General features: G+C 34.7%; 1 protein-coding gene across 1 annotated transcript in view; it reads right to left on the bottom strand.

Annotated features, from left to right (window-relative positions):
- LOC128173537 (neurogenic locus notch homolog protein 2-like) overlaps window positions 1–14254 on the bottom strand; it is a 252423-nt gene that overhangs the window by 165154 nt on the left and 73015 nt on the right. Inside the window, exons 5-6 of the mRNA XM_052839240.1 lie at window positions 7869–7982; window positions 6633–6746 (exon numbers count right to left, since the gene is read on the bottom strand). Of these exons, the coding sequence (XP_052695200.1) occupies window positions 6633–6746; window positions 7869–7982 (228 nt within the window). The remainder of the gene's footprint in view (window positions 1–6632; window positions 6747–7868; window positions 7983–14254) is intronic.

The following is a 14254-nucleotide window of genomic DNA, read 5'->3' as shown; positions in this document are numbered from 1 at the left end:
CACGATTTTCACAACTTTGAATCTACACTACCTGAAGTTGCTTCCACACAAGTTTCAACTTTCCTGGCTGATTAGTTTCTTTGAAGAAGATTTTTAAAGATTTTCTTTATATATTCCTATGTAAAACTTCGACCCCCATTGTGGCCTCACCCTAACCCCGGGAGTCATGATTTTCACAACATTGAATCTACACTACCTGAGGATGCATCCACACAAGTTTCAACTTTCCTGGCTGATTAGTTTCTGAGAAGAAGATTTTCAAAGATTTACTCTATATATTCCTTTGTTAAACTTCAACCCCCCCCCCATTGTGGCCCCATCCTACCCCTGGGGGTCACTATTTTCATAACTTTGTATCTACACTACCTGAATATGCTTCCACACAAGTTTCAGCTTTCCTGGCTGATAAGTTTCTGAGAAGAAGATTTTTAAAGATTTACTCTATATATTCCTATGTCAAACTTCGACCCCCATTGTGGCCCCCCTCCCCCCGGGGGTCCTGATTTTCCCAACTATGAATCTACTCTACCTGAGGATGCATCCACACAAGTTTCAGCTTTCCTGATCTTATGGTTCATGAGAACAAGATTTTTGAAAATATCTCGAAAATTTTCATAAATTCCTAATTATCTCCCTTTGCAAAAGGGCGTGGTCTTTAATTTACACAACTTTGAATTCCCTTAGGCTAAGGATGCTTTGTGCCAAGTTTGGTTAAAATTGGTTAAAGAATTACTATTTATATTCCTATGTAAATCTTCGATCCCTATTGTGGCCCCACCCTACCCCCCGGGTGGTCACGATTTTCACAACTTTGAATCTACACTACCTGAAGTTGCTTCCACACAAGTTTCAGCTTTCCTGGCAGATTAGTTTCTGAGAAGAAGATTTTTAAAGATTTACTTTTTATTCCTATGTAAAACTTCGACCCCATTGTGGCCCCATCCTACTCCCGGGGGTTATGATTTTCACAACATTGAATCTACACTACCTGAGGATGCTTTCACACAATTTTCAGCTTTCCCGATCTTATGGTTCATGAAAAGAAGATTTTTAAAGATTTATTCAATATATTCCTATGTAAAACTTCGACCCCCCATTGTGTCCGCACCCTACCCCCGGGGGTCACGATTTTTACAACTTTGAATCTACACTACCTGAGGATACTTTCACACAAGTTTCAGCTTTCCTGGCTGATTAGTTTCTGAGAAGAAGATTTTTAAAGATTTACTCTATATATTCCTTTGTTAAACTTCAACCCCCCCCCCCCCCCCCATTGTGGCCCCATTCTACCCCTGGGGGTCACGATTTTCACATCTTTGTATTTACACTACTTGAATATGCTTCCACACAAGTTTCAGCTTTCCTGGCTAATTAGTTTCTGAGGAGAAGATTTTTAAAGATGTACTCTATATATTCCTATGTAAAACTTCTACCCCCATTGTGGCCCCATCCTACCCCCGGGGGTCATGATTTTCACAACTTTAAATCTACAGTACCTGAGGATGCATCCACACAAGTTTCAGCTTTCCTGATCTTACGGTTCATGAGAACAAGATTTTTGAAAATTTCTCGAAAATATTCATAAATTCCTTATTATATCCCTTTGCAAAAGGGCGTGATCTTTAATTTTCACAACTTTGAATTCCCTTAGTCTAAGGATGCTTTGTGCCAAGTTTGGTTAAAATTGGTTAAAGAATTACTCTTAATATTCCTATGCAAAACTTCGACCCCCATTGTGGCCCCACCCTACCCCCCAGGGGTTCACGATTTTCACAACTTTGAATCTACACTACCTGAAGTTGCTTCCACACAAGTTTCAGCTTTCCGGACTGATTATTGTCTGAGAAGAAGATTTTTAAAGATTTACTCTATATATTCCTATGTAAAACTTCGACCCCCCATTGTGGCCCCACCCTACCCCCGCGGGTCATGATTTTCACAACTTTTAATCTACATTACCTGAGGATGCATCCACACAAGTTTCAGCTTTCCTGGCTGATTAGTTTCTGAGAAGAAGATTTTTAAAGATTTACTCTATATATTCCTTTGTTAAACTTCAACCCCCCATTGTGGCTCCACCCTACCCCTGGGGATCATGAATTTCACAATTTTGAATTTACACTACCTGAGGATGCTTTCACACAAGTTTCAGCTTTCCTGGCTGATTAGTTTCTGAGAAGAAGATTTTTAAAGATTTACTTTATATATTCCTATGTAAAACTTCGACCCCCCATTGTGGCCCCATTCTACCCCTGGGGTCACGATTTTCACAACTTTGAATCTACACTACCTGAAGTTGCTTCCACACAGGTTTCAGCTTTCCTGGCAGATTAGTTTCTGAGAAGATTTACTTTTTATTCCTATGTAAAACTTCGACCCCATTGTGGCCCCATCCTACTCCCGGGGGTTATGATTTTCACAACATTGAATCTACACTACCTGAAGTTGCTTCCACACAAGTTTCAGCTTTCCTGGCTGATTAGTGTTCATGAAAAGAAGATTTTTAAAGATTTATTCTATACATTCCTATGTAAAACTTCAACCCCCGATTGTGGCCCCATCCTACCCCCGGGGGTCACGATATTCACAACTTTGTATCTACACTACTTGAATATGCTTCCACACAAGTTTCAGCTTTCCTGGCTGATTAGTTTCTGAGAAGAAGATATTTAAAGATTTACTTTTTATTCCTATGTAAAACTTCGACCCCATTGTGGCCCCATCCTACCCCCGGGGGATATGATTTTCACAACATTGAATCTACACTACCTGAGGATGCTTTCACACAATTTTCATCTTTTCCGATCTTATGGTTCATGAAATGAAAATTTTTAAAGATTTATTCTGTATATTCCTTTGTAAAAATTTCGACCCCCCCCCCCCCATTGTGGCCCCACCCTACCCCTAGGGGTCATGATTTTCACAACTTTGAATCTACACTACCAGAGGATACTTTCACACAAGTTTCAGCTTTCCTGGCTGATTAGTTTCTGAGAAGAAGATTTTTGAAGATTTACTCTATATATTCCTTTGTTAAACTTCAACCCCCCCCCCCCATTGTGGCCTCATCCTACCCGTGGGGGTCACGATTTTCACAACTTTGTATCTACACTACTTGAATATGCTTCCACACAAGTTTCAGCTTTCCTGGCTGATTAGTTTCTGAGAAGAAGATTTTTAAAGATTTACTCTATATATTCCTATGTAAAACTTCGACCCCCATTGTGGCCCCACCCTACCCCCGGGGGTCATGATTTTCACATCTTTAAATCTACAGTACCTGAGTATGCATCCACACAAGTTTCAGCTTTCCTGATCTTATGGTTCATGAGAACAAGATTTTTAAAAATTTCTCGAAAAAATTCATAAATTCCTAATTATCTTCCTTTTCAAAGGGTGTGGTCTTTAATTTTCACAACTTTGAATCCCCTTAGGCTAATGATGCTTTGTGCCAAGTTTGGTTAAAATTAGTTAAAGAATTACTCTTAATATTCCTATGTAAAACTTCGACCCCCATTGTGGCCCCACCCTACCCCCCAGGGGGTCACGATTTTCACAACTTTGAATCTACACTACCTGAAGTTGCTTCCACACAAGTTTTAGCTTTCCTGGCTGATTAGTTTCTGAGAAGAAGATTTTTAAAGATTTACTCTATATATTCCTTTGTTAAACTTCGACCCCCATTGCGGCTCCACCCTACCCTCGGGGATCATGAATTTCACAATTTTGAATCTACACTACCTGAGGATGCTTTCACACACGTTTCAGCTTTCCTGGCTGATTAGTTTCTGAGAAGAAGATTTTTAAAGATTTACTCTATATATTCCTTTGTTAAACTTCAACCCCCCCCCCCCCCCATTGTGGCCCCATCCTACCCCTGGGGGTCACGATTTTCACAACTTTGTATCTACACTACCTGAATATGCTTCCACAGAAGTTTCAGCTTTCCTGGCTGATTAGTTTCTGAGAAGAAGATTTTTAAAGATTTACTCTATATATTCCTTTGTTAAACTTCAACCCCCCCCCCATTGTGGCCCCATCCTACCCCTGGGGGTCGCGATTTTCACAACTTTGTATCTACACTACTTGAATATGCTTCCACACAAGTTTCAGCTTTCCTGGCTGATTAGTTTCTGAGAAGAAGATTTTTAAAGATTTACTTTTTATTCCTATGTAAAACTTCGACCCCATTGTGGCCCCATCCTACTCCCGGGGGTTATGATTTTCACAACTTTAAATCTACAGTACCTGAGTATGCATCCACACCAGTTTCAGCTTTCCTGATCTTATGGTTCATGAGAACAAGATTTTTGAAAATTTCTCGAAAAAATTCATAAATTCCTATTTATCTCCCTTTTCAAAGGGCGTGGTCTTTAATTTTCACAACTTTGAATTCCCTTAGTCTAAGGATGCTTTGTGCCAAGTTTGGTTAAAATTGGTTAAAGAATTACTCTTAATATTCCTATGTAAAACTTCGACCCCCATTGTGGCCCCACCCTACCCCCCAGGGGGTCACGATTTTCACAACTTTGAATCTACACTACCTGAAGTTGCTTCCACACAAGTTTCAGCTTTCCTGGCTGATTAGTGTCTGAGAAGAAGATTTTTAAAGATTTACTCTATATATTCCTATGTAAAACTTCGACCCCCAATTGTGGCCCCACCATACCCCCGGGGGTCATGATTTTCACAACTTTGAATCTACACTACCTGAGGATGCATCCACACAAGTTGCAGCTTTCCTGGCTGATTAGTTTCTGAGAAGAAGATTTTTAAAGATTTACTCTATATATTCCTTTGTTAAACTTCGACCCCCAATTGTGGCTCCACCCTACCCCCGGGGATCATGAATTTCACAATTTTGAATCTACACTACCTGAGGATGCTTTCACACAAGTTTCAGCTTTCATGGCTGATTAGTTTCTGAGAAGAAGATTTTTAAAGATTTACTTTATATATTCCTATGTAAAACTTCGACCCCCATTGTGGCCCCACCCTACCCCCGGGGGTCATGATTTTCACAACTTTGAATATACACTACCTGAGGATGCATCCACACAAGTTTCAGCTTTCCTGGCTGATTCGTTACTGAGAAGAAGATTTTTAAAGATTTACTCTATATATTCCTATGTAAAACTTCGACCCCCCATTGTGGCCATACCTTACTCCGGGGATCATGAATTTCACAATTTTAAATCTACACTACCTGAGGATGCTTTCACACAAGTTTCAGCTTTCCTGGTCTTATGGTTCATGAGAAGAAGATTTTTGAAATCTTCTCGAAAATTTTTATGAATTCCTAATTATCTCCCTTTGCAAAAGTGCGTGGTCCTTAATTTTCACAACTTTGAATCCCCTTAGGCTTAGGATGCTTTGTGCCAAGTTTCGTAAAAATTGGCCCAGTGGTTCTTGAGAAGATGTTGAAAATGTGAAAAGTTTACAGACAGACGGACAGACAGACAGACGGACAGACAGACAGACAGACAGACAGACGGACGACAGACAAAATGCGATCAGAATAGCTCACTTGAGCTTTCAGCTCGGTGAGCTAAAAACATTTAATACGTGTGTGTATAAAATCATACTATATCAGCATTTTACCCTGACTTGGATTATTAAACCTAAACCCAGAGGTCATAAAATGTTAAAAATTATGTAAAAAAAGTGTTGTTGTCTTTCTTAATATACAGTCAGATTCTACTCAGTGTCAGCACGTGAAAAGAAGATTTTTTAAACATTATATGCAACGATACACAACTAGCATTTTTGCATGGACCTAGAGGTGAAACCCATAAATTTGAACAAATGAAAGTTACAATTTTTGTAGAGATATGAATGCATTATTTTAAGTAGATTTTCTTAGATACGCAGAGAAAAAGTAAAATATTATAAATGGTCAAACTTAGCAAATTTGGTCCTGCCCATAGGCAATCGAAGCAAAGAGTCATAAAATGTACAATTTATGATGCATCATGCCACATTTTAATAGAAACGGCCAAAGTAATTTTTTTTACGAAGTTATAAACGGGCAAATGTTAACGCACGACGAGCGTCGCATTAACACGGACGACGACGGTGAAATACTAATTCTAATAAGTAATCAGAGTGCCTCAAGTGACCTAAATTTGAAAATACCTGATGTACTCTACTACACTTCCTTCTATTTTAATGTTTGAAAATAAGGTATAATTACAAATACGTCAAAATCAAATAAAGCTTATGAATTTGTAAACCTTTTGAAAATTAGATCTGACTTCTTCTTTACAGAGAATATAAACGTCAAGCATGCCTGTATTGATATAAAAATGAAAATATATCCAACAAAAATAATCTACAAATAACAGTTTCTTTCTTTATACGTATAGAAAAGATAAAGATGTAATAACATGTTGGTATTTAAAAGTACGAACACTGTAAAGATAAGTATCGATTTAGAGAGATAATGACAAACATGAGAGAGGAGGGCAGATACACAGAAATAGAAATCAGAGTTGATAAACATCAACTTAAATTAAGAGAGTCGGAAAGAAACACAGAAAAAGAGGAGCAAGGCATACATATTGATATTGATAGAGGGAAAAGAGAAATATACATTAATATTGATAGAGGGAGGAAGAATAATATACATTTACCTTCATTACAGAGTGCCCCTGTGAATCCACCAGCGCATGTACACGTGAAAGATCCATCGCTGTTGCTGCATGTTCCTCCGTTTTGACAAGGATTGTCAAGACATTCATTGATATCTAAAAGTTATGATTTTAACCTGTTATATCATCCATAATAAATACTAGAAAAACAATATTACATCAAAACTTTCAATAAAAAAATACAACACAGCAACATCAATTAATACATTAAAATGCATGTAATAGTCCTCGTATTTAAAGCTGACATGAATTCATAAATACGCATTTTTTCTCTTTTATCTCCGACTACCGCCATATTAGTTGTGTCTCATCGATACACACCCCCTATATAACTGCATTCAGGCATTCCATACACCCGAACCTTGGACGAAAAGACGTGTAGAAAAACGTATTGAACAAAAATAATATGACAACCACTAAACTTGCAAGGTATATCTAAGCGAACAACGAAGTAGACAGACTGAAACCAAGGCACAGATACTTAAAAAATCCTCGATATTTGTAGACCGCTTCCTGTGTTGTTTCTGTTTAAACATCGCATATGCGCAAACCACACACTATGGCAGATCGAGCAATGTCAATAACAGGATGGATTTTAGAAACTGAGCTTTTTGTAGAAATCGATGGATCGATGTTACGTGTTACTTTCATGGATTTACTATTATTTAGCTACTGAGTTGGATATAGTTCCGCCAGGGTTTTCAAAAAGACGCATACGTTATGCATTCGTATGAACGACAGACATGTTCGATATGCATAAGGGAGCGCAATCTGTGCAAAATGATACCTTGATACCTGGAAAATTCTTTTGAAGAATAAATAAAACTTGTATTTTATTGATTGTTGTTTCCTTTATTCTTTATCACAAACATTTTACTACAATGTGTAGTTCATGCATTTACAAGTCCGTGCAACCTACATGTCTCGATCGGAAAGCAACCGACCGTAACTTTCTCAACTACTGTAGATACCCCAGTGGCAGTAGAGGAGCGATCGAAACTAATATGGCGAACAAATGATTTATGCATTCATGTCAGCTTAAACGTATAACAATTTTGCAAAGGAGAATTTGGTTTTAAGTTGGATTTCAAAAATTATCCTTATTTTAACGGAAGGAACATTTTAACAATTGCTGCCTCCACAACTATAGACATGCTTATTTTACATTTGATTTTAAAAAAACAAACGTGAAAATTTACGCATTTTATTGTCGTTTACCTTCATCACAAACTATCCCGGTCCATCCGGCGTCACATGTACAGTTGAATGAGCCGGGTGTGTTCGTACATGTGGCTCCGTTAAGACATGGGTCATTCTGGCACTCATCAGTATCTTGAAATGTATGAATGTTAAAATTAACTGGACGTGATTCATGATAATCATTTTGTCTCTTTTAAAAGAAAAAAAAATAAATCAAGAGGCCCATGGGGCCACATCGCTCACCTGAGAAACAATGAGCGTTAAAAGATATTGTGCCATATAGCCCATCGGTAAAATAACCAAAAAAAATATTGTAATCTATTGGAATTTTACACTTATTTTTGCATACACGTAATTTTTAACATTGTACCTTCAATGAATACCATTTTTACATAGAATAAGAAAATCCTACGCAAGAAATAAAACTTAACATTTGGTAAGGGTTCACCGTTAACTTCATATTCCCCATTTTGTTGTTCTGCTCCCCCCCCCCACTTAATAAAGCGATCAGAATATACGAGATGCAAATGTGACCATTTCTTCCTCAACTACTTACTAGTTATTGCATTTCCTCAAATTAAAGACATTTACAAATTTAATTTGTCTTCTCTATTATAATCAAATGACTGTTGTTTACCTCGAGTAAACTCGTGTGACTTTTATAACTTCATTCACACTTGATTGATGAATACATTGGAATGAAAAATGTTTTCACGTGACATAAAAAGAACTACAGTATTGAGAGCACATCACTCTAATTTACTGAGGCCCATCTATTAATTTCGTCTTATTTCATAAAAAACAAATGGTTACAAACCAGGATAATTTTTCGCAGTAATATTTTCTTAAGAATAACGATAATTCCTTTATCCCCGCAACAAAAATGTGTCAGAACTATGGAAACTGTTTTAATGGTGTCGTTTTTATTTACTCGTGTCTGAAAAACTATCAAAAATATTGTAGATTTTACATTATTCATTGTATAAAGATGGGCCCCAAAGAGAAGTTATATATACAGCATATCAACCTTTAATTTTTTTGTACAAGTATTTAATATACTATAATTCATATAAAATGTCTTATGATCAACCAAAATATCAGCGTCAATCGTAGAATATTAAGCAAGATACAGAGCTCACAATTCTGAGTCATTTTGTTTACATGAGTTGTTTACATTCAGTTTAAGATTTTTAACTTGGTATTTCCTATTCAGAAAAGAATGGCCTCAGAACTGGAGAAAATGCTAAGCATCTCAACAAAACATATTGCATTAGTCTTCCATTACACAAAAGCGCATACCGATTTATCGATAGAATGAATTGTAGTTTAGTACTTTTTAATACTTCAGATTTTGCTTAAATTTGCGCAGGTAAACAGTTAGCTGTCTGATTTACCGAAGTTTAATTTGATACGTAAAAATCACAAAATACAGGCGATAGTTCCCAGGTTACATATCATAAATAATGAAAACGGAACGAAAATAAAAAAAAGCTAACACCACCGTCATATGTGAAAACTGTCAACGCATTAAAATATTTAGCCTCAATTTACTTTACAAAATCGACACTAATGTATTTTGCATGTTTCAAAGATTCCTTTCGTACGCGAACTGTTGCTCAACAATATCAAACAAATTCATCATTTTCAGATCGACCATTTTCGCTTTATTGTCAGGGCTGCTTTGAACAAAGAACCTCGTTTTAGAAGTATGGAATACGAGTCTTGGTAAAATTGATAAGCAAAACCGGGCCGGGGCAAAAAAAAGCCGGGGTAGATCGGCAATCGTCAATTTCAAAATACGCTTTGTTTTGCAGTAATATATACAGCGAAAACAAATACACTGGTTCTAAAAATTTCCTGAAAATTTAAATGAGATTGGCAGCTTAATAACTGCCAATCATTTGTTTTGCCCCGGGCCAACTGCCATTTTTTGTTCTGCCCCGGCCCGGTTTTGCCTACCCATTTTAGCTAGACTTATGAATACCGAACCTGAAGCTATAAACTGATGGCAACACGCCCTTTCTTTATTTTTTTCACATAACTCAGATTTGAAACAGAACTAGACCATAATTTTTGAAATTTATATTTTCCTTTTCATAAGGAGTATTTATGCCAAATTACATTAAATTTGACTCAGTAGTTCTTGAGAAGAAGTTTTTAAAAAATATACCCCCCTTTTTCTACAGTTTCGAGTTTTGAATAAAGCTCGGTCTTTTATTTCTGCAATTTATATTTGTCTTTCCCTAATGATGCTTTGTTTTAAATTTGGTTGAAATTGGCCAAACGGTTTTAGAATGAAGTTCAAAATGTAAAAAGTTTACAGACGAACGATGGACAAAATGTGATCAGAATAGTTTCGAGTTTTGAATAAAGATCGGTCTTTTATTTCTGCAATTGATATTTGTCTTTCCCTAAGGATGCTTTGTTTTGAATTTGGTTGAAATTGGTCAAACGGTTTTAGAATGAACTTCAAAATGTAAAAAGTTAACAAACGAACGATGGACAAAATGTGATCAGAATAACTCAGTTGAGATTCGGCTCAGGTGAGCTAAAAAAGTATGACTGGTAAATCTTATAAATTAAGACGTTTTGCTTATAAACTAAAAAATGCTAGAACCAGATTAACACCTATGGCATTTCTATAATATGCTTCTATAATACTGGTATATCAAAATGAAAGAGAGGTGAAATATCAATTATATATACATACACCTGACACTAATATAAACCGCTAAACCTTGTCTTACCAGAAACGGCAACCCCGATAGTTTATTATTGAGCTAAGATATATCTTAACTATATGAAATACAGACACATAGTTATTTTTATGGTCTTGTTACTTAACGATATAAAGACAAACACATCACTTTTATTATGGTATTGTTACTTTGTGGCATCCACTTACTGATTTTGCATATTCCTTGAGCTCTTAAGAATAATCCATCCGGACAGTCTTTGCTCTGTAAAAATAGAAACAATGTCAACACATTAAACATAGATATATAAACGAATGAAATACTAATTAATTAATCAAAATTTAATGACAGGTTAACGTTTAATCACTGTTTTTTGAAGTAATTGTTATCAAATATATCACTGAGATATATTACAGTTATTTTTCATATACATGTAAATTGAGTTTAGATATTAAAACTGATTCATGTCAGGTAAACAAACTTTGCAGACAGCAATTGTTTTGGTTACATATTGTTTGGATGTCTTAAAAAAAAAGTATTATAAAACTTGATTTTAGAGAGTAAAAGGAGAAAGATAACAGTGTATAATGTAGTTGGCCTCTGTAATGTACTACAATTGTACTATATTGTACAATAGTGAGAATCCGCGACACACCCTGCTGTGGCTACAAGTTTAGACACCTTTTTATGTCAGGATGTTGTTATCATGTGTATTTTGTTCTGAAAACATATAACGTCCCTACTACAGCAACTGACGCAAAAAGTAGGATTTAATAATCAAGTATAATGATTGAGAAAGTCGTTAACACAGTATAAATGTATGAAACTACAACTTAATACTCTGTCAAATGCTTTCTAATTGTACAAAACATATATCAAACACCCCAAATTTAATTCTATGAACGATTTAAAGAAAAGAGTTTCATTCTAGCACCACAATAATTGTCATTTCAGCTGTAATCATTCAATTTTTTGAGGGGGTTTCAACTCCATAGGATCCCACTGCTTAAGCGAATGACTGAATTGTATTGCGCAAATGATGAATAAATTTCATAGCTTAGCATTGATTACATTAGATCAAACAATGTGGTTGTAAATGTGTAAGATCTGTCTTGATTAAAAAATATCACGAATAATTAATGTTAATGTCATTTTTGCGTATGACAACATCACAAATTGAATTTGTACGCCATGATTAAAAAACCTTGATCCAGTCGTCGACCCTTTACAGAACTTCCGACAGAGTTCTGATACATGTAACACATCGAATACTTTAAACTCGTGGTATATTAAGAAATCATACAAAATGGCGTAGCTTCTTATCGTTTTAAGAACTGGTTCGACAGTCTTGAATGTTTATAATTGGTTTAGGATCTTTATGTGGTTGTGTGAAAGTACAAAAAAGGAAATGAGACGTTAATGATCCCGTTTTAGCTTGTATCATTGAGTTTAGTTCAAACACCTAGATAATATGTTGTCCTTATTTCATACACACACACACACACATATATATATATATATATATATATATATATATATATATATATATATATATATATAATAGAATATACTATTATATATAAAATTATTTACGAATAGCGGTAGTCATAAATGCCTCCACCAGAAAGGCCCGAGAACGTGAAATTGTCCCTGGTCGATTTTAACTTGAAACAAACAATGAAAATTCAGGAGCAGTTCATGAGCTTGTAATATAGAGCCACCCCCTTTTTTAAATACCAGATTTACAAGCAAAGCTCAAGTATGTTAAGCCCAGTATGGACTACATTCACTTAGCGATCGCTCTACGAACAATAATGATATACTAAATTTTAGTTTAAATATAAATTTGAGTTTAACAAACTAATAACATTTGATTGCTTTATTTAAAAAAAAAATAATAATAAAAACATGTATCGCCAATAGGATCAAACAGGATTTATGACAATTCAATATACCCTTTAGTACTTTAAAATTTTTAAAAAGTAACATTTCAAATCAGGTTACATTCTTATTTTCATTATTATGGACACAAGGCCCAACCGAAAATTCTGATTCTTTAATTTTCCACTCCCCATTCTCTATTCCCTTTCAAAAATGTTTAACACGGAAAAATAAAATACTAAAAAAAATTTCAGCACATTTAAGCACATTTTTTCTTTCACTACCAAATAGATATAAAGATAAAAAAATAAAATATATTTAGATGTGCATTGTCGCTAAAAATTCTAATTTCATTTTTTTCTATCCAACGTTTGCTTTTTTAAAAGTTTTTGAGAGAGAGAGGTCTGAAATAATATGACGATTTTTATTAAGTCAGAATTTCTTTACTCAGATTTAATTCCTCTTATGACTGAAATTATTTTATTTCTTAATTATATATTATAATAAAAACGTTCAAAATATTTCTGAAGATTTTTATGTTGAATGATTTTTTTTAATTTAATGGCTTAGACAATAAGTTTTCAGCAGATGTTTAACATATAGATACAAACTACGCCAAATTCAAATAATGTGAGTAAGGTGTACTTAATCTCAAAAATTATCTATTTATGTTCTAAAACCCTTAATATAATTGTACTTACAACTGTGTTTTCATAAGCCTCACACTGTGTAATGGTGTTTGAAAGGTTGGCATGTCCATAACGGAATCGGCAGGTGTATAAACCATCAAGAAAGCAAAAGTCCACAGCGTAACAAAGTAAATTCATGCCACAACGCAATGCACACTCTATAAGAGACTTTATTTCCAGGATGTGTACAGCAAAAACACCTTCATCCATGCTCTCGGACACATAGCCTTGCTTGATAAAGTCCGAAGTTAAAGGTAACAGTTGTCCATAACTATACATCAAGATAAAACAAAGTAAATATGAACTCGCTGCAAAGACGTTCATTGTGCAACCTCTTATTTCGTCATAGTTTTGAACGATATTTGACATGAACATAGAATTTATACAAAAGTTCGATCAATAATTATTCCAGATCAACCAATCCGTACACATTTGTCATTTTCATAATAACATGATGATAAACAACTCATGATATGGAAGGGATGGTACACCGACTCAATATTGATTTGTGGTTTAAAAAATCTATTTTATTCTCTAGATTTTAAAAGCAAGAAAAACATAGCAGTTACAATCATAAGTCTTTGATGCATGTTAAAAGATATTTTATTAAGTTATTGATGAATAATTTCCGGAGATAATATAAATCAGTATCCTAAATCTAAATTGAAAATTTCTATATACAAGTTAATCAAAAATAGACGCATAATAAACATATTACATGACTTGCAAATGTATTGTAGTGAAGTTATTGAAGAATAAAGGTTTTTCATTTTTCTAGACTTTTTTTTCTTTAAGCAGGGTCACAGATTCTTTAAATTATCATTTTGAAAACTATGATTATGAAAAAAGCATCACTGATATATTGATTGTTTCAACACATCGTTATTTTGCAATGATGAATAATTGATACATGTATACTTTAAAATTTTAGCGACTATGAGAATATCTTTATTCTTATTTTGCAGTATTATCTCCCAAAATTATCACACAAAAACAATTGGATAAATCTAATAAAGTAAAATATAATATAAAAACGACTAAGACACGATTTGAGCTCAAAATTTTCAATTTTGGTTTTCCAATTTTAATGTTTAGAATTAATCATATGGGTATTTTTAATGCCTCGTCAACATTTCAA

This window comes from Crassostrea angulata, chromosome 2 (genome assembly GCF_025612915.1).
Source record: "Crassostrea angulata isolate pt1a10 chromosome 2, ASM2561291v2, whole genome shotgun sequence".
NCBI classification, from domain to species: Eukaryota; Metazoa; Mollusca; class Bivalvia; order Ostreida; family Ostreidae; genus Magallana; species Magallana angulata.
Note: the sequence above shows the minus strand (reverse complement) of the source record. Positions and strands in the feature narration are given on the sequence as shown.